Consider the following 21,289-nt stretch of genomic DNA (forward strand, 5'->3'; position numbering starts at 1 on the left):
TCTGGAGAGAACATTCACTGCGCCTCCTTGGCATCCAAGTTGAGGGTACATGACTGACTACATCCCATCTGATCTCTTAAAGTATCCCTTTGTTGTACCACCATTTCCTCCCAGCTCAGAATGAAGGAACCTGACATTCTTTCTCCCAGCTCCCTTCCAGACAGGTAGTATAGTTCAACCCGTGAGGATCAAGGGCTTTGCTCAAGGTGTGGCACAGAACAGAGAGTAGAGTGGGACCACTAAGTATTCAAAATTAATAAAGCCTACTGCAGTAACATCTCTAACTTGCTGAAACCCATTAAACCCCTAATTCTGAGAAGTCTATCCAAAAGTGCTCTCAAAATGGTTTCTGCTCATGGTAGTTCTTGGTGTCAGCCAGTAGGTTTACTGTCAATGGAATCAGCCTAATGGGATGCCCAGAATGTATGCTGAGTTGGAGACAGGAGGCATGGGGTAAGGACAAGAGAAAGAAGTCCATAAAGCTCTCCTGTCAGACATAGGTCCACTTAGCTTCATAAGAGCCTTCCCTGCAGTGGACGGGTCAGAGCCTCTATCTGCTCTTTCAAGAGTGAAATCACCATCAGCAGGTATTTATTGTGTGTTTACTCATGAGGAAGGCCACAGAAAATAAGAAATTGTCTCTGAGTTGAGATTCAGTTTCTGTGTAGTAAGAGTAATAATGGAGCTCTGAGAAGATCTAGGCTATCCAGGAGGGAGTGATCCCATCTTCATGGAAGACATGGAACTCACATTGGGAAGATGTTGATCAGTAAAATGGAGAAAGGGCTTTCTAGGTTTAAGGGTAGCCTGAACAAAGGCAGGAATGAGCAGGGCAGAGCGAGGATTGTCATGAAATCAACAGAACATGGAACTCTAATATTCAACATAAAACTGGGAGAGACCTAGATCTTGTCAACTCCCAAAAGTATCATGGGCCAGAGGAAGGGAAAGACCTGAGTAAAGCCGCACACTTTGCCCCTTAGACTCCTGACCTTTCACCTGTACCTCACTTGCCATTTTGCCTGGCCCATTGTTTTCGTCACTAACTAGGGCTTAGTGCTCCTTGTGAGAAAACCCCCAAGGAGGGCTCAGGACCCTAGAATGATCTAGTCAGAACACACCATCGCTGAGCAGGACCACAGGGTGATCTTTACTCTCAGAAGGAACATCAGGCCCTGAACCCACCTTCTTCACTTTGGAAATGAGGTCGCCTCAGACTCCATTCCAACCACCCTTTGTCTCTGGGACTATTCCCTGGTTACTGACTTTGATGGAGCCCAACATTTCAAGGGAGTTTAATATTTGGGAGAAATAGCACAATGGAAAGTCTAAAATGATTTCCGGCCACTATCCCTCTCCTTCAGGTTGTACCTCAGAGAAATGTTCTTTTTCATTCCACAGTAGCTATTGCCAGAACCATTAAACATTCCCACAAGAACCAAAACTAATGTTGCAGCCACAAAACCCAAATTCTTCACAGATGAGTAAAATAGTCCCTGCCAGGCCTGCAGCCAATTCTTAAAATGCATATTGCTTTCCATGTAGAAAGGGAGAAGAGCCAACCCCTCTCTAAGAACTTGACCAGCTTCTCGTCTCTGCCCTGGTGTGGCCCCCTGGTGGTGATATTGAGAACTGGATGACCCTGCCCTAGAAAACTTTTTGACCTAAATTCATGCCTTTACCCTAGAACTTATGCCTTGGTATACTTGAATTTTGGGCAGATGTGTTTCCTTCAGCAAGTAGATTTAGTGCCATCTCCATTCTAGAGGAGGCTTTCTGCTCCCGTAAAGATTTACAGCCTTGGAAACCCTACACAGGATTGCTGAGTCAAAACCAACTCTGTGGCATATAACCACCACCACCACCATTCTAGAAGGTTTAGGTAAGACTCATGCATATGCATTAGTTCATTGACTGTGCTGAGCTCTGGAGGTATGGCATGGGCAAGAGATAAAAAGCCCTTTCTTCATGGGGCTTGTACCAAAGAAATGCAACATAAAATAGCAGGTATATTAGTGGCTCAGTAGTAGAATTCTTGCCTTTGATTCAGGCCACCCAAGTTCAATTCTTAGTCAATGTAATTCATGCATAGCCACCACCGGTCTGTCAATGGAGTCTTGCATATTGCCATGATGCTGAAGAGTTTTCAGCAGCTCTTACACACTAAGACAGAATAGGGAGAGAGATCTGGTCATTTGCTTCCTAAATTCAGCCAATGAGATAACCCTGTGGATCGCAACAGAACATTTGATCCAATCCACAACAGACCGTGAACAAGAAGCAGGACCTGTCAGCATTTCATTCATTTCTTTGCTTATAGGCTGACATGCGTTGGGGCCGACTTGATGGTAGCTGGCAACAACAGCATTAACAGAATAAGTATTTCAAACCAAAAGACCCCAGTTCTAGTTCTTTCCCAGTCACTAATTCTTTCTGTGACTTGGGCAAACCCCTTCTCTGATTCCTTTAATTCCTTACTTTTATGTTCTCCAGTGCACTGGCTTGGACACTAGATGATTTTCCCCATCATTATTATTAGAGGCTCTAGCTCACATAGGTCCTGTGCAAAACAATGAAACACTACCTGGTCCAGCACTAGACTCACAATCATTGTTACAGTTAAGCCCATTGCTGGGGGTTTTCCTCTTTTTTGCCACACAGGACTACAAATGAGAAATAAAGGCCTTCCCTCAGGTAGGTAGGCTTGTTTGCTTGGTTTAGTTTTTAGGGTGTCTTCGAATAACAGCATATTTTAAGCCACTAGGTCTCAGTTTTATAACCCTCTCCCCCAGGCAATACCTGGTAATGTCTGGAGACATTTTTGGTTGTCACAACTGGGGGGAGGGGGGGGTTACTACTGGCATGTAGTGAGTGAAAACCAAAAATGATACTAAATACCCGGCAGTGCCCAGAGTTTAAAAATATATAAAACAAGAACCATTGCCAGCAAGTCGATTCTTACTCATAGCAACCTTGTAGAACAGAATAGAATCACTCCACAGGCGTTTTCAGGACTGAAATCTTGGCAGAAGCAGACTGCCACATCTTTCTCCTGCAGAACGACTAGTGAGTTCGAACCACTGATCTTTCAGTTCACAGCCAAGCACTTAGCCACTGCATCACCAAGGTTTCTTATTGACCCCCCAAATATCAGTAGTGCTGCTGTTGGGAAAATGAAAACATTTTATCTTTTTTTTTTTTTTTCCCCCCCCACTTCTTCATCAGAAGCTAAGAGACTTGAAAGAAAGGCAGTGTAACCTTGGGAATCAAATCATGACAAAGCTTGGTTTCTATTTCTGCAGAAATTATTTTATTCCTGAGTCTGTTTCCCATCTGCATGGTAGGGCCAATGAAAATGAACTGAAGCTATTGTGAAGAACCACCAATCCAAGGGAAAACCTCACAGGCTAAATCTATGACTCCTTATCATTCAGATAGTGTTTGTCTCCAGATCTGTTAACCCCCTTTAAAGAGAAACAGCTTTTATCTGGCAACGGGGTTCCCTTCTTTGTTATTTGGGAAGCAGAACCTTCTATGTTCTTCCTGAACTCTCCACACTACTGTGATCACATCTGAATAACTGACCCCTGCTTTTCTTTCTTTCAGAAGTACATGTGGAACCTCATAAGAAGCAGTTGCATGTGACCCTGGCTTACCACTTTCAAGCTAGCCACCTATCCACCTTAGAGAAACTAGCCCAGAACATCGATGTCAAACTCGGGTGTGACTGGGTGGCTACCATATTCTCTCGGGATATCCGATTTGCTAATCATGAGGTAATGTCTTACTGTGGCCCCTGACTCCATTGGGGTACAGATTGAACCCTCCCAATCAGAATCAGGAACACTTGCTGCACAATGCTGCTAGGAGATGGGTACCAGAGAGAAGCCATGAAGTGAATACCAGCAGTCAGTTGATCCCAGCTTTTGTCCACACTTTGCATACCCCACTAGGGGGCTATAGGCTCACATCTCTCCTCTCTGGCTTTCAAATGGCTCATCTGTATAATACTCCCATGGTTCGGTGTGCCCTGCCTTCCATAAGAGAAATATTGGCATGACATGGGAAAATAGATAGAAAATGATATTAGAAAATCTTTTATTAGTATATTAATTCACAGTGTGACTAACTAGACGTCATTATCCTGAACTTAGATGAGAAAAACACCTAAGTATCAATGTCCAAAATTAAAAGCAATCATTTTAAAACATGGGTCTGTCCTCAAGGAGCTTTGGTTCAGCGCGAGAGGAAACCTACATAAAACCCATGGCCATAGAGTCGAGTCTGATTCACGGTGACCTGGTGTGTGTCGGATTAGAACTGTACTCCAGTATCTCATAGGGTTTTCAATGGCTAATTTTTGGAAGTAAATCTACAAATGTCTTTATTCAAAGGCACCTTTGGGTGAATTCAAAGCAACAGCCTTTCAGTTAGTAGCAGAGCACTCAGCCATTGGCACCACCTGAGAAAAATCATGCATGAAAAGAAGAAAGAGTTTTGTGGGGGCAGATGTGGAATGATGGAATACAAGTGACAAAACTAAGGCGATTCTCGCATCCTCCTTTCAAGGAATCAACACTCTTTCCAGGGCAAGCATGTTCCCTCTTTGAAGAGTAGCATTATCTTTACTACCTGAAAGAGAAACTGAGACACGAAGAGATAAAGTAGATGGTTCAAAACTACATAGCTTGTCAGGGCCAAAGCTGAAGCCACAGTGCAGGTATTTTGACCAAGAATAGCTGGCACCCCATCTTAAAAAATCCACAGCACAACCTATAATCCAATGGGGGTGGGGTGGGGAGAAATGTGTCTTCCAAGAAAAGAAGTCTGCATTTATTAAGTAAGATTTATACGTTTCCCAGTTTTTCAACAGCAGAAAAATTGATGTTTTACTTCATGTGACCATTTTAAATCTCTTTCCGAATTGTTTTTAACATAAGACAGTTAGAAGCTCAGGATGGTAAGATGACTGGTCTAAACCAGGCCACTTCCTCATAGTTTTGGAAATGTAGGAAAAAGCTGAATGGGGTTGCGAGATTCAGGCTGGACATGGGGCTGGGGTGTGTCAGACCTGCAGCTGACTCTGACTCTGCTGATGGGAGTGTTCTGTCCTCCTTTTGACTCATTTGATCTAAGTTTCTGCAGAGATGCTATACCCACACTGGACTCTCTTACTTAAGAATTCTAGCATCCCCTTAAATTGCTTAGGGCAAGCTGTAAAGTTAGCAGAGAGGCATGGCTGACTGGGAAAGTTTTCATCCTTTCTGAGGAAAAAAGAAAAAAAGTCAAGGCTTGCATACAGATGGACTCTGAAAAGTCACCTTTCTGGAAGGAGGAAGATGGCTGTGGAAATTTACAGGGAATATCCTCTAATCAACACTGCCCTCCAGTTAACACAAAGGGTAATTGCTTTTCTGCCTGACCCACATTCTGTTCAATTGGCATGGAAGTAAAGAAGCACATTAATTATTTTCTAAAAATAACTTGGCCTATTTTATCTCTTATTTGTAAGAGCTCATTTATTGCTATTCCTTCTGATAAAGTTCTCCTCAGCCCCTTTAGAGTAGACCTGTTTCTCTGAAGTCTTTTGACATTGGCCACGCCCTCCTGGCATAAGTAAATGTCTCCCTGCTATCCTTCTTTGCTCTGTCCCCAGGAGCCAGGTTGATTGATTGTCCCAGTGAGATTGTTCAGAGAAGGAACATGGTTTAGCAAGGACACTCAGCAAGACACCGTACTCCTTAAGCATCTGCTGCTGTGTAGAGTTGGATTTGCAGATGTCTATTTGAATCACAAGAAGCTCTGGTCAGCAGTTTGAAACTACCAGCTGTTCCCCAAGAGAAAGATGAGGCTTTCTGCTCTCGTAAAGATTTACAACCTCGGAAACCCTGTACAGAGTCGCTATGAGTCGGAACCGACTCCATGGCACATAACCACCACCACCATTTGAACTTCACAGTCCCTGTGTAGTGCAAATGGTGAATTCACTTAGCTGCTAAGTTGAGTGGTTCAAGTCCACCAAGAGGTTCCTTGGAAGAAAGGCCAGGTGATCAACTTCTAAAATATCAGCCATTGACCATGTGGAGCAGTTCGACCTTGACTCACATGGGGTCACCCACCATGAGTCAGAATCAACTTGATAACAACCAATACTCCTTTTAGGTAATAAGAGGAATGAGTTCTTAATCTGAAGTCACTTTGAGCTTGCCAAACGAAACACATTAATGGGACAAAGACATCGCTAGATACTCAGATACTGTACTTTGCTGGAGCATCTAAGGACAGAAGCTTACAATTGTCTCCCTGGAACTATGACTCGGTCCCTCTCTCCATCTCTTTAAAGTAAAGGAATGTTTCTTTTGGTAGATCACCAATTAATTAATTTAAACATTGAAAAGATTTCTTGTGACATGTTTTTATTTAAGGTGTTTTTACACCCAGCAGAACAGCTTCTTGATTAGTTTGGTGAGTGTGTTTGTTGCCATGTGCAGGGGGGCGAGGGTGGGGTGGGGGGAGAGTGGACTTACATTCAGAGACCAAGATCTCAAACTTAAAAGTGCCCTAAACAAAAGGAAAGTTAGAAATCCAGCAGTTCAAACCTGTTCTGTGTATTCTTTCCAACCTCTGGGAAAAATTGCATTTGACTCCTTTCATTAGAGACTGCCAGAAGGAAATGCTTCTTTATAACATGCTCCAGCATGGTATCTTGATACCAATGAGCTGATTAGCTCATGGCCTACCCAGGGGTCAGGGTTGACTAGCAGGAAGAATTTGACCTGGAATGATTGGGCAACAGCGTTTATTCGAAATAATTAAGCCCCTTCTGTGTACAAGGATCTGCCCTACAGCATTTTTTAAACAGGCCACACACACCCACTTTAAAAAAAGAAAAAATCCAGGTATTATTTTACAAATTGTTGTGGGGAGAGGGGAATGAGACCAAGCAAAGTTAAAAATCCAAAGGCAGAAACCATACCATTTAGCCTGAGTCCTGGTGCGGCGCTGTGGGTTAATGCGCCAGACTGCAAAGCCATTTGAACCACAAGGTCGGCAGTTCAAGCTCACCAGCTGCTCCTTGGAAACCCTATACAGGGTTGCTATGGGTCGGAACCGACTCAATGGCACTACACCACAACAACAACAACAATGGTGGTGAAACCTCAGGAGAAACTGTTAAAGCATTCTCTTCATAATAGTGGTCGGTTCCAACTCATAATCTCTGTCATGATGTTGTTGTTAAGTGCCATCGAGTTGATTCCAACCCATAGTGACCCATATTGGGTTTCCAAGGAGCAGCCGGTGAGCTTGAACCACCGACCTTGCAGTTCAAATGACTTTGCAGTCTGACGCATTAGCACACAGTGCCACACCAGGACTCTTCTGTCATGATTGTTGTTGTTAAGTGCTGCTGAGTCATTTCCGACTCATAGCAACCCTGTATAGGCTTTTCGAGGAGCAGCTGGTGAGCTTGAACCACCAACCTTGCGGTTCAAACAGCTTTGCAGTCTGGCACATTAACCCACAGCACCACACCAGGACTCCTATCATTAGATCTCCTGTTAAATAGGAGAGAAATAATTTCCTTATCATTGAGGTCTCTGCTATGAACTTTTAAAATTGGATAAAATAAGTGTTTTCCAAAGTATGGTGTATGCCTCTGCCTTCAGTGTTTTTTGTAAACAGGAAAAGAAGGTATAAAATGGGCTGAGCCAGCCAAACGGCACGACCTGTGGGGATGGCCCTAGGACTTTTTCTGAGCCCAGAGAAGGAGCATGTGGTCCCCATCTGCTCTCTGATGAAAGCTACTCACACATGGACAGCACACTGATGTCAATAAAGACGGTTTTGTTTCAAGGTCTTTGTTCATTAGACCCAATAGTTTAAATAGGTTTAAAGAAACCTCCTTGAGGGCAGGGGCTATGTCTTGTGTAAGCAGCTGTGTGACCTCACAAAGGAATACTTTGCTCCCAAACCCTTCCTACTGGAGAATCTCCCCGTCTTTGCCTCTGTTGACCTCATATGAGAGACTTACTTTCCCTGAGATGGGTTTCAAGTGCTCCCCCTAGCCCAGCAGATGGAGCAGGGTAAGCTAGCTCCAAATCCAGTTGCACAGCCGTTTCCTGGAGGCTTCTGGCTTTCTAAACACCAGATCTGAAGCCTGTTGGGTAATGAAGACATGCCTGGAGGGAAGTCTGAACTGTCCAGTACTACCCTGAAAAGAGACAAAATGCTTCTGATCTGAATCTAACTCGCCTCTGAGCCTGCAGACCCTATTGGTGTCTGTCAATGTCTACATCTGAATATGTATCCATTTAATGCAGAATGCAGTCCCACCCTGGTAAGCACCAGAAGCAGGAGTAGACTCGGCTGACTCTCACCCCTCTGTGCCTTTTTGCAGACGTTACAGGTGATCTACCCCTACACCCCGCAGAATGATGATGAGCTGGAGCTGGTCCCTGGGGATTTCATCTTCATGTCTCCGATGGAGCAGACCAGTACCAGTGAGGGCTGGATCTATGGCACGTCCCTGACCACTGGCTGTTCCGGGCTCCTGCCTGAGAATTACATCACCAAGGCTGATGAATGCAGCACCTGGATATTTCATGGGTAAGCAAACTCAGAGACCTGCGCCTATTACTTTTTGCAGAGCACCACCGTGAGTCTTGATGTGGTGCTGTAGAGTAAGCATTGAGCCACAAAGTCAGTTTGAATGGCAAGGTCAAAGTCAGTTTCAAACCCACCAACCGCTCCTCGGAAACCCTATACAGAATCGCTATGAGTCAGAACCAACTTGATGGCACTTAACAACAACTGTTGCCGACTCTCAGGAGGTGGCAGTGACACATGGACTTGAACCAGGACACACAGGACAGCAGTAACAGTGAGTGGAATCCATGGGAAGAAGGCCCTATTGGTCCCAGACTTCTAGGACACCAAGCTGACTTAATGTTGTTAAGTGCTGGCGAGCCAGTTCCAACTCATAGCAATCCTGAATAGGATTTCCAAGGAGTGGCTAGTGGGTTTGAACTGCTGACCTTGCGATTCAAACTGACCTTGTGGTCCAGTGCGTTAGCCTGCAGCACCACACCTAAAAACGACTGGTGTGTTGCTCACCTGCACTCAGCCCACGACATTTAAAATAGTCATCTGTCTGAGTTCTTGATCAAAGTTGAAGCCCAAATTGCTTGGGGATCCATCTTTTCTGGCTGAAGTACAATGTTAACCCAGGGCTTCATTACTTAAGGCATTGTTTTGGGCCATTGCTTTCTGTGATCTCACTTCCCAAAGAAACTGGACAGATTATTAGAGTTAGGGCTAGATGTTAATGTTAATGCCATCGAGTCAGACTGACTCATGGTGGTAGTGGTTATGTGCCATAGCGCCAGTTCCGACTCATAGCAATCCTGTACAGGGTTTCTGAGGCTGTAAATCACTATGGGAGCAGAATGCCTCATCTTTTTCCTGTGGAACAGCTAGTAGATTCGAACTGCTGACCTTGTGGCTCACACCCTGATTCATAACCACTATACTACCAGAGCTCCTTGTTCTGACTCATAGTGACCCCTATATAGGATTACTGAGGATTTGAACTACCACCCATGTAGTTAAGTAGTCCAGTGCTTATCCTAATAATATACCAGTTACCACTGAATTGATTCCAACTCATGGCAGCACCATGCGTATTAAAGTAGAATTGTGCTGTATAGGACTTTTAATCACTGATTGGTCAGAAGTATATCACCAGGCCTTTTCTCCGAGGCACCCCTGAATGCTCTTGAGCTACTAACCTTCTGGCTAACTGCACATTTTGCAACTCTGATGGACAACGATGGATGAATGGATGGATGGATATCAGCCAGACCAGTAGTAAAAAGACTTTCAAGGGTCATAAGACTTAACTGGACCCCTGATTTGCTCTGTGACCCCGAGCAAGTCCTTGGACTTGCACATGAATATCTAGAAGAGTGACTGTTTTATATAGTCAGCTTTGTTCCAAAGGATGAAATATGACAAAAGCACCTTCTCTTTGCTAATCCGAAAAGCTCAAAGCTAGCCCTTCCCTGGAGCATGCAGGCATCTAGCCAGGGTAGGCATGCTGGTTTGGTTTTCCTCCCTCTTGTTCTTGCCATGTGACAGCATGCAGAGAGCCGGAAGCCCTGGGCACCAGCTGTACGGTGGCTGACACTGTCATTACCGCCATCAAAAAGAAGTAAAGACGAGGGATTTGAGCAAATGCTTTGCCTGGAGAGAGGAAAGAAAGGAAGTCCCCCTCCCCTGGTTAGCAGCCAGCAGACAAACGACAAATTCAAAGACAGTGAAGAATACTTGCTCCTGTAATAACCCCCTGCCCAGCCATTATTTCCCTCTTCTGCCGTTTCCACCACATACCTCCCTGAACACTCAGCATTTTGTGGCACAAATTGGAAAGTTGAAGCTGACTCGTGTCCCCCAACCATTTGCTTTTCCTGAAATGCTTCAAGATCAGTGTAAATACATTGGGCTTCCCAAGTCATTATTTTATGCCTATTAAAAAAAAATAAAGGCAAAGCAAAATATAACTATAGAATGATTGGAAAACTGAAAGGTGATTTGTCTGAAGAGGCTCTGCTGCCAGACAGACATCTTTCTTGAGAGTAGGACCAGAGGTGGTGGTGGTTGTGTGCCTTCGAATCGGTTACAACTCATAGCCACCTTGTATAGGGTTTCTGAGGCTATAAACCTTTATGGAAGCAGAAAGCCTCCTCTTTCTCCTACAGAACGACTGAGATTTGAACTGATGCCCTGGCAGTTAGCAGCCCAGCTTGTAACTCAATACGCTACCAGGGCTCAATGTCTAGAGACTGAAGAAAAGTATATGGGAAAAGCTTACTGACCCACTTAGGATCCCCACATCTCAATCCAATGAGAGGTCAGGCTGCAGTTGGAGTGAACTAAGTGACCAGTCAGGGCATCACAGAAGGTCAGTGGACCACCTCCTTGTCTTTAGTGAGGTGACTTGTGATACCATTTCCTTGGGAACCATGTCTGAAACTTAACTGTCAACTACCATGGCCAAACTGGGTGCTAGCGGGGAAAGACTAACACCACTGTGACACTTGAGTTGCTTACTGCTGTCGAGCCAGCTCTGTTTCATGGCAACCACAAGCATGATGGGACAAAATGCTGCCTGATCCTGCCCCATCCCCAGGATCAGTTACAGATCAGACCATTGTGACGCATAGTGTTGATATTTTGAAAGTAGATCACCTTCCTTCCTCATTCTGGAAGTTCCACTGAACCCTGTTCAGCATTTTAACAACCTGCAAACTACGGCTGACAGACAGGTGGTAGCTTGTACATGAAGTGCATTGGCTAGGAATCGAACCCAGGTCTTCCTCAAGGAAGGCCAGACTTCTATTGCTGCACCATCAGTGTCCCTGGCTGCTGCTGCATACCGTCAAGTCAGTCTGACTCACAGCAACCCTGTATCAGGTTTCTGAGGTTGTAAATCTTTACAGAAACAGAAAGCCTCATCTTTCTCCCAAGGTGTGGCTGGTGGACTCAAACTGCTGACTTTGCAGTTAGCAGGCCAACATGTAACCCACTACGCTACTAGGATTCCTTTCCAAGAAACATAGGTGGTGGTGGTTATGTGCCGTTGAGTCGGTTCCAAGAAGCATTAGGGAAAAGCAATTCAAAATTTGTATTTTAATGTCCCAAACTCTTGGATACAAATCCTAATTCTCCCACTTATTGGCTATGTAACCATGACCAAGTTCTATAGCTGCTCAGAAACTCAGTTTCTGTATCTGTAAAATGGAGCTTATGGGTGTTGTGAAGACTGAGATAAAAGTGTGTAGCTTTACATGGTACTTGTTAGCATTATGATTATCCCTTGTTTTTCCTAGCTCATGTTTTCTAGTCCTCCCTTACATGTTCTTAAGAACAAACGCCTCTTCCACAAGGGACCCTGAGCTGGACTTGCCTGCCTCCCTCTAGAGGGGAAGCTGTCTCAGGAAGTCAGGCCCAGCTCACTGTGAGTCAGACCTTCTCTTGCCTCTGACCAAAGACAGAAACAGAGGAGATAGAGCCACAGGGAAGTTCAAGCATCCTTAAGAAATTGCAAGGGTAATTCAGGCAACAAGTAGGGATATAGGGATCAATGACCCTTAATTATCCTTCCTACCCTCTGCTTGTCTCAATGTGATAAGCACTGAACTGTGAACCACAAGGTCGGCAGTTTGAGCCCACCAATTTCTATGTGGAAGAAAGATGAGGCTTTCTGCTCCTGCAAAGATGTGAAAAGCCTTGGAAATCCTATACAGGGTCACTATGAGCTAGAATTGACTCGACAGCACTTAATAACACCCACCACCCTGGACTTGTCATTTCTCTAAGTCCCTCCTGAGGAAATGTTTCTCAGCACCCTTGTTTGGGTATTTTTCCTGGCTCAGTATCTCCCTAGATATTTTTCATTTGGTGAAGCCCCATTGTGCCCCTGAAGTGAGGTGGGCTGTCCCAGCCCTTCTTGTCTTATCCACTGAGTCAGTTCATTCTACAGAGCTGCTCTCATGGCCCAGTTCTTCAGAAGCTTCTGGATGTTGGCCCAGCTCCTTCCCTACAATTCTCTCAATACAAAATATCTGACTGTTGTCACATTGGAACTGACAGCCCTAAAATGTCTCAGAGTGACTCAGGTACTTTCATCACAATGACAGTTAAGAAGGAAAGGAGGCTGGTATTCTCCTTGCCAAATGAGTGAATGGAGAGAGGAAGGGAATCCGATCGGTGTCTCCACAGTTGTGATGGTAAAGAAACGAAGAGACATATATAAGATGCAGAATGATTTCATATACCCAGACACATCCATAGACCCAGAAATTTTGATTGAGCAAGCAGTAAGATGGAATTTTCTCTAAAGCTGGGAGGCTCTCAATTTAAAATAAAGGGGAGCAGCTGGTTAATTAGGCTGTGTAGCTGGCACAAAATTGCCTTGGGCGAGAGTTGTTTAAAATCTTACCATAATGGTCTCATCTGGCGGCACATCAGATTTACTGATGCAGCCTGTAAAACTACAGGTGGCTGGACCCCACTGAGTCACAATTGTGGGGAGCAGGGACCAGGTGTGTGTAGAGTTTTTAGTACTCCCTAGTGATTCTGATATACACAAGGACTGAAATGATTTCTTCAGGACGGGAGGCTTCTGAGACCTTAGATTATGCTCTACATTGCAGTAGGTACAGAGACACTTTTGAGAGGGAGAGAGGTATGAAAATTTTTTAAATCATATATTTAAAATATTATTTTGAAGTTTATGATTGATGATCTGCTTTGTAAACTTTCACTCAATTTACAATGAAAAGTTTAAAATTTTTTTAAGACTTTTTTTTTTTTTTAATTGATAGCCAATTTGGAATCCTGGTGTGGCTTTGTGGGTTAATGCATTGGACCACAAAGTTGGTTTGAACCACAAGGTCAGTGGTTGAAATTCACCAGCCGCTCCTGGAAAACCCAATGCAGGGTCACTGTGAGTCAGAACCGATTCGATGGAACTTATCAGCAACAAAAACCAATTTGCTTTATTTTATTGGTAACTACAGAATCATCCTTCTCAAAAATAAGATTTTAGTAATAACATTTTATTAAAAATAAATAATGCAGAGTATATATAGCCAGCACCTTGAAGGAATGAGTCGCTGGGCTGGGGGGCTCAGGACCATGGTCTCAGAAGACACTCTGGTCAATTGGCAAACAGTTCATAAAGACTCACTGTGGTAAATATTGACTGGGTCTTCAAAGCTTATGAGCAACCACCTGAGGTCCAACTATTGGTCTCTCCCTGTCTGGAGGAAAAAAGAGTAAAGAAAATAAAAAACGCCTAGCCACAATTAGTCCAATGGACTAATGGACCAAACGAGCATCAATTTCTGTGACCCTCAGACCAGAAGAATAAGATGGCGCCTGACTATCACTACCAACTGTTCTGAAAGGTATCACATTAGAAGGTCCTGGATAGTGTCAGAGAACAATGTGAAACAAAACACAAAATCATTTTTAAAAGGCCAGGTTTACTTAGATAGGGACTCATGGGACCCCCAAGACTATGGCCCTTACTCACCCTTCAGGTCTGAAACGCAACTCATGCCCATAAACCAAACTATAGACAGGTCTATAAGGGAAGCAGTAACCCTAGTAAGGTATACGCCCCTTAGAGTAATCAATCATTTGTGATCAAAAGGGCAGCATTTACCCAAGGACAAAGTTCAAAAGGGTTAGGAAAGAAGAGGAACGGAGACAGGAAACACAGGGAGGAATTAGGAAATGTGATGTTATATTGTGGAGATTGCATTCTATAACATGGGAGAAAATGTGTATGAATTATTGACTGTAAACTGATCTGCACTTAAACCTTCATCCCATGCACAATAAAAAGTTAACAAATACCAGTAATCCTGAACAGGTACTAAACTGAATGGATTTCTGGTCAACCGGCACAAGCCACAACCATATTGGGCAAACTTGGATGTATGGTTACCTTACTTAAAAGAAACAAGAAAGCTAAACTTTCTTCGTGACACTGCTCAGTGACGCAGAAAGTGGTGCCCATTGGATTAGCCTAATGGTCACATTTCAATGGCAGTATTTCTTAGGTTAAACTTGTTGGAAGGCTTACTACTCAAAGTAACTTAAACCTGGCATGAGCTGCTGGCCTTCCTGTCAGCAAGACCTCTTTGGGACTTCTGTAGTTGTTACAGGGTGGTGCTACACTCTGAAATGAGAGTTCTGGCTCCAAGCGATTCACATCTGGCAAGAAAAGTTGCTTTCTGAATTGGTTCTATATTAAGTCATCTTGCTGGAGGTGTTATTCATGTGGAAATAGGGTTTGGAGGCTAAAGATGGTAAGACGGTAGAATAAGTATAAAGGCCAAAAGGTTTCCTTGACCACTGGGAGCCACAGGCAAAGAGGTTAACACAGTTTAAAAGTGGCCTCCTACTCATTCTTAAATTACCATAGAAATTACCATGGCAAAGATTAAAGGCAAAAGGAATCATTTGTTTCTTTTCACCCCGAAAAATAGCTGGAAACAGTGGTACATGATTGTTACCACATTACCCAATAACACATTGTTGGTGCCAACCAGGCCTGTGACATTTTGTGACAAAACACAAAATCCTTGGGTCCCATCCCTGCCCAAAGGGATGAAAGGACCTATAAGTGCGGAAATCCAACTACCCTTAATTTATTAACTACAAGGCTTTGCCGTAAAACCAGATGTTCCTCCCACAAGATGTTTCTCCCAGCTTTCCTAACCATTCCATAACTGTGAGGGTGTTTCACACTCTTGTTGAGTCCAGGAATGAAGTACTGGGGACCCTTGGCCAAAGCAATGAACGTCTTTCTTTTCTTCCTCTGCAGTTCTTACTCTATTTTAAATACATCATCTTCCAACTCGCTCCCATTTGGTGATGGAATACTGGAGAGGCGGGGGTATGCGGACCAAGGGCTGGAGGAAACGACTCCCCTCACTATCATCTGCCAGCCCATGCAGGTAAGGCTGATCTCTGGGGTCATCCTCCACCCTTGAGTACCCATTTATTGAATCGGGACCACTGTTCCTATTGCCCCACAAAGAGTTCTTAGCCACCTGGGGAGACAGGACACAAGAATCCGAAAGATAATACAAAAAAAACTCCAAAGCTAGGAAATAAGTGATATTGACAATGACTACTAACATTGGAATGTAGGTTAATAATAAAAGCTCTTCCATAAAGAAAGGAAGACATTTCAACTGTAAAACAGGAGCAACATCCATACGTTCCTGTGAAGATTAAAAGGAAATAATAAGAATACAGCTCTTAGCCCAGTACCTGTATATGTATATGGTTGTTGTTGTTAAGTGCCATCGAGTCAATTCCATACAGTGACCCAGTATAGGGTTTTCGAGGAGCAGCTGGTGAGCTTGAACTGCCTACCTTGCAGTTCAAACGGCTTTGCAGTCTGGCGCATTAACCCACAGCACCACAGTAGGACTTCTATGTATACATTCACAAATGAGTAGGGGAGTCATTTGTGAACAGTACAGTCCAAGGCTGTTTAAAATTCAAGCATATTGAGGATTAGATGAATCAACCACTTTGGCTGGAACCTACATTTGAATGAGGGAACAAGAAGAGAAGTAGTAGAAACACTAAACTTATTGGCAAAACTGAAAGCAAATGTAGCATGCATGTGGCTGTGCCAAGGGAAATAAGAGTCACTAACTCCAGCCGAGAGAAGGAATCTAGAAAGAACTATAAGGACCCACCCAGCATTTATTGAAATCACAGTCCTCTGGACATGGCTTGACTAGATTTGCTTATTTCATCACCCATATGTTGTAATTGTCCTCTCTGAACCATTTCTGGGAACATGAGCCTGTACGTGGCCAGACAACAGCGTGTACATTGTGATTGTATCAAGCAATACAGGACTCATCTGCTGGAGGAGACTATGTGGGCTAGTTACCACACATTAGAGTTAAGCAAACTTTAAAAATGAGGCAGACAGATGTATTTGTCATAGAATTTCTAATAATAGAAGTCCTTGCTCATTGAAGAAGTTGATAAAGCATCCCTGTGGGGAAGGAAACTGTCCCACTAGAGGGCTATCTCCAGATTAACATCTAGTGTTACCTCAAGTGGCCTTCATGCTTCAGTATTGACCAGCGGCTATTCCTACTACAATAACAGTAACAATATTACCGATTTTAACTTTGGCTACCACTTGCGGTTCATCACCTCATTTGAGCCTCAAAATCACTCATGAGTTCTATACAGCGAGTCTTCCTATTCCCATTTAATAGGTTGTTGTTAAGTTGTTAATTGCCGTCGAGTCAATTCCAGCCCATAGTGACCCTATATAGGGTTTGCTAGGAGCAGCTGGTGAGCTTGAACCACTGACCTTGCAGTTCATACGACTTTGCAGTCTGACACATTAGCCCACAGCACCACCTAAATCCCCAGTACTTAAGAGGTATATCCAAATCATACATTGGCAGAACTCAGTATCAGATTATCCACTAGGTAAAGTAAGCACAGGCTAACTTGTCCTTACCTACTGGTCTGTAGTGAAATTTTTCTCATTTTTCACCACATCAAAGGTTCTGTTTCTAGGTCTGGCTAGCGTCTCTCTCCCAACCCCACAGTACATTTCTAAAAAATCAAACCCTCCTTATAAATTTATAGTCCCTGACAGGGACAGAGTACTCAGTAAGTGAGGTAAGCACAGGTTTACTCGAACTTACCTGCAATCTGTAGTGAACCATTTCATATAATGTGCTTATTGGGTAATCTACCCCTGGCAGAACTTGGACTAGAACTCAGCTCACTTGGCACCTGGCTCTTGGGGATGTCTAGTTTTCTATGTGTTTCCCCACTAATAGACTTTCTATCTCTGCAGCCTCTAAGAGTCAACAGCCAACCTGGCCCTCAAAAGCGGTGCCTCTTTGTATGTCGGCACGGTGAGAGAATGGATGTTGTGTTTGGGAAGTACTGGCTATCCCAATGCTTTGATGCCAAAGGTGAGTAGTAGTTGATTGGCCTGCTAAGCATTGGCATACCCATCATGGCCTCTAGGGGGCACAATTAAGCCACATTTATCTAGATAGTCACTTAAGGTGAAGCAGGCTGTCTGTAATCTCCTGTATCATAAATCCTTCTTGAGTGTCTTGCACTTTAAGGATGGGTCCTAGTGCCCAATCTATAAATTGGGACACCAGAACCCAAGGAAAGTAAATCTCTTGCCATAGTTGAATGACAAAGTCAGGGACAGAGACTGATGTCTGATTCTATAGCCAGAATTCTCTCCACTATATCACCCAGGCTCATTTTGATTCCATTTTTACTTGCGTGGTATGTTTATGACAGGAGGCTTGCATATCAGAGAAGCTCACCTACGTTAGAGTGTCTGGTTGTTACTTCCATTTAAGAAACTTGGTTTATATTCTATGAATGGATTTGAACTCCCACTTTGAGGTGTAAGGCCTAATCAAAGAACAAATCACTCTTGCAATTTGGCTACACTTAACACATACCTTCACAAGGCGATCACTGAACCTGTGTGTGTATAGTAACAGAATCAGATGATGCCCCGCTACCAGAAGGATAGCCTCTGGGGTCTTAAAGGATTGTCTTAAAATGAGCAACCATCTAAAGGAGATGTCAGCCAGTCCATGCAGAAGAAAGCACACCAACCTAAGTATGATCAAAGGATTGCTATTAACATCAGAGGAGGGAATGTATTAGACCTTAAATGCTGAGCACTTGGCTTGCAGAAGACTATGGTTTACAGTGGGAACCATAACTCCATTTTGGGCCTTGACATAAATTCAACATCCATTGAGTTCATTGTTTGTTCTGACCATAAACCAGCAATATAGAAAGCTTTTCCCTCAGGCAGAGTGTATTTGAAAGTAAATTACGACTTTCCAGCTAGCCCTGGTGTGGTGCTGTAGGATAAGCCCTTGACCATAAGGTCAGTTTGAATCACAAGATTGGTAGTTCAAACTCACCAGCTGCTCCTCAGAAACCCTATACAGGGTCTCTATGAGTCAGAATGAACTCGATGGTACTTACATAACATAGCCAGCCCAGGGAAGGGCAGTCTTACTCTCAGGGGCTTACCTGGGTGTGCCCTTAATGAAAACTGGGGTGCCAGGGCCAAATGGCCATAAGTCATATTCTAACCAAGGTGGTCAAAGGGCCCCAGAACCAGTTCTATAAACTTTCTAATCTATAATACTTTATCTATCCCAGTCACGGCCCCTTTTCCCACTTAGGAAGTCCTGCCTTTGACGATGATGAATTGCTCTGCCACAAATCATGATTTTGTGACACACTTCCTTTGTTTCATGTGTTCTATAATTAGCAGTTTTACCACGAATCCTATGGAAGCTATTAGAGCCTCATACCCATGGTCCTTCTCATCCGGATGAGTTGTCTTTATCTTGTGTTTGTCCTGTGTAAGACTTAATAAAGGGGTCACTATAAAATAAAATGAACTAGTTAATTTTATTTTAATTAATGGTGTGGTGTTTGGGTTAATGTGCTGGACTGCAAAGTCTGTTTGAACCACAAAATCGGCAGTTTGAGCTCACCAGCTGCTCCTAGGAAACCCTATACAGGGTCGCTATAGGTCAGAACCAACTCGACGACACTTAACAACAACAAAATTAAATTAATCAATTAATTAAAAACAAAATGTATTAAAAATAATATAAAATTTAATTAGAATAATAAAATAAGACTATTGTTTGTCTCTTTTGTCAGCAAAATGGAAGAGTGGATTCTAACACATTATGCCTGCTTCAGTATTTTCCATCAGCCTCAGTGTCTTTGGCCAAAAAGGAGTTGGGATGTCAGGAGTCCTAAAGAACCAAGAAACTCATGTAACCTTTATCTGACCTTGTTTTCCAGGTCGTTACATACGTACCAACCTGAACATGCCTCATAGCTTACCTCAGAGAACTGGTGGTTTCCGGGAGTATGAGAAAGATGCCCCAATCACTGTGTTTGGATGTATGCAAGCAAGACTAGTGGGTAAGAGTGCTAAGATTATGCACAGCCTCTCCTAGCTACTTCTTCCAACTACCCGGTCCAGTGGGGAGCTTTTCCTGGGGCGTTCTATGGTTTCCTAGAAATAACATTTGTCCAATTCAAAGGGATTTATTAGATAGCCACTAAGTTTAGGACGGTGCTTAGTGCTAGGGCGATTACCAAAGTAAACAAGATGAGAATCCCTGTCAAGAGGCTTATGATGCAATGATAGAAAAGGTCAGGCTTGATTTCCATACTGGTGAGCAGACAGCAGCATCTGCTGAACATAGCTGCCCAAAGGGTACAATATGAGGAAGAGAGAACTCTGGAGAGAGTGAATTTCTACAGGTCAAGGATGCTTTGAAGCTGCTCAGTTCTTAACAGGCCGTACCTGATATGCAGACAGCAGCCTTATCCTATTTCATCATTTAACAAGTATTTGTTCATGATTGAGTTTGTGCAAGGGACTATTGGTGTTGGGAATCTAAGCATGAGTCTCTATCCTCAGGGAGAAATATCTATAAATGGAAAGTATCATATCGTATGGCATACGCAGTAATAAAACTATACACAGGATATTGTTGGAGCACAAACAAATGGGGCAGACAAATAGGAGAAGCAGAAACAGACTGAAATGGTAGTTGGGTACAGAAGTAGCAAGAGGAAAGGAAGGACATTCTCTATTGAAAGAATCATCTAAACAAAGTCATAGTGAGAAACAGCATCAAACATATGAAGGAAAACAAGCTCTTGTGTCTCTAAAGCATAAATTGTGTGGAAGGGCAAGAGATGATGCCAGAGAAGTGGATAAAGCCACTCATATGGACTCAATGTCACTGACTCAATGTCACTTAATAATAACTCATAAAGCTCACGTTGAAGTATTATCTAAGTCCCTCCTAGAAGGACATTGTACTGTTTATTAACACCAGAGAGAAAGAAAAGAAAAGATAAGAAAGGGCCTGTCACTTGGCTTCATCATAGAAACACTGATGGGGGGATCTGGTAGAAACAAGACTGAAACTACTGGGCCCTGGATGAGTCTCCATCTGGGAAAGAGGGGTTTGCAGGGTCTGTCTGGCACTTCCTCCCACATGAGGATCCAATTGAGTCCGTGTAAATCCAGCAGATTCATTTTTCTTTGGGTTTCTTTGTAGGTGAGGCCTTATTAGAGAGTAACACCATTATTGATCACATCTATTGCTCCCCATCCCTGCGCTGCGTTCAGACAGCACACAACATCCTGAAAGGTAAGAATGTCAGGCCAACTAATCCATACTTCTGCCTCGAGGCAGCCCTATCACTAAATTAGCCTAAAGTCTGGGACCATAAGCCAATAGAACAGTTGTGAATCTGGAAATGTTTTGGCAATAATTCATAACAGAAATGAACTTTGCCCAAGCCCTAGTATCACATGCTGATAGTATAAAGCCAGATATTTTTTTCTTGAAAATATAAAGGATGAATTGTAGGCTTGTAAGGTATGGTTGTATCTGGTGATCATTGAGAACTTACAGAGCACGATCCCCTTTTGTTCAGTCGTTTCCTTTTGTTTACAACAGTGATGGTGTCCCTAAGCATCTGCAAATCTTACTCATGCTTGTTTCTTTCATTCCACAATCGGAAAGACTTGGAAAGCACCACTGTTGTACAGATACCCAACTTTCACCCTACAATCTGTTGACGCTTGAATTGCAGAGATTTTCATTCTCATTTCACTGGAAAGAAGGCTGGA

General features: G+C 43.4%; 1 protein-coding gene across 1 annotated transcript in view; it reads left to right on the forward strand.

Moving 5' to 3' along the window:
* The window catches only part of UBASH3B (ubiquitin associated and SH3 domain containing B), a 205,515-nt gene that overhangs the window by 172,930 nt on the left and 11,296 nt on the right, over positions 1–21,289 (forward strand). The window contains exons 5-10 of the mRNA XM_006833926.1: positions 3,607–3,776; positions 8,399–8,607; positions 15,398–15,530; positions 17,420–17,540; positions 19,435–19,557; positions 20,712–20,804. Of these exons, the coding sequence (XP_006833989.1) occupies positions 3,607–3,776; positions 8,399–8,607; positions 15,398–15,530; positions 17,420–17,540; positions 19,435–19,557; positions 20,712–20,804 (849 nt within the window). The remainder of the gene's footprint in view (positions 1–3,606; positions 3,777–8,398; positions 8,608–15,397; positions 15,531–17,419; positions 17,541–19,434; positions 19,558–20,711; positions 20,805–21,289) is intronic.

Source organism: Chrysochloris asiatica, unplaced genomic scaffold (assembly GCF_000296735.1).
Source record: "Chrysochloris asiatica unplaced genomic scaffold, ChrAsi1.0 scaffold00008, whole genome shotgun sequence".
Taxonomy (NCBI): domain Eukaryota; kingdom Metazoa; phylum Chordata; class Mammalia; order Afrosoricida; family Chrysochloridae; genus Chrysochloris; species Chrysochloris asiatica.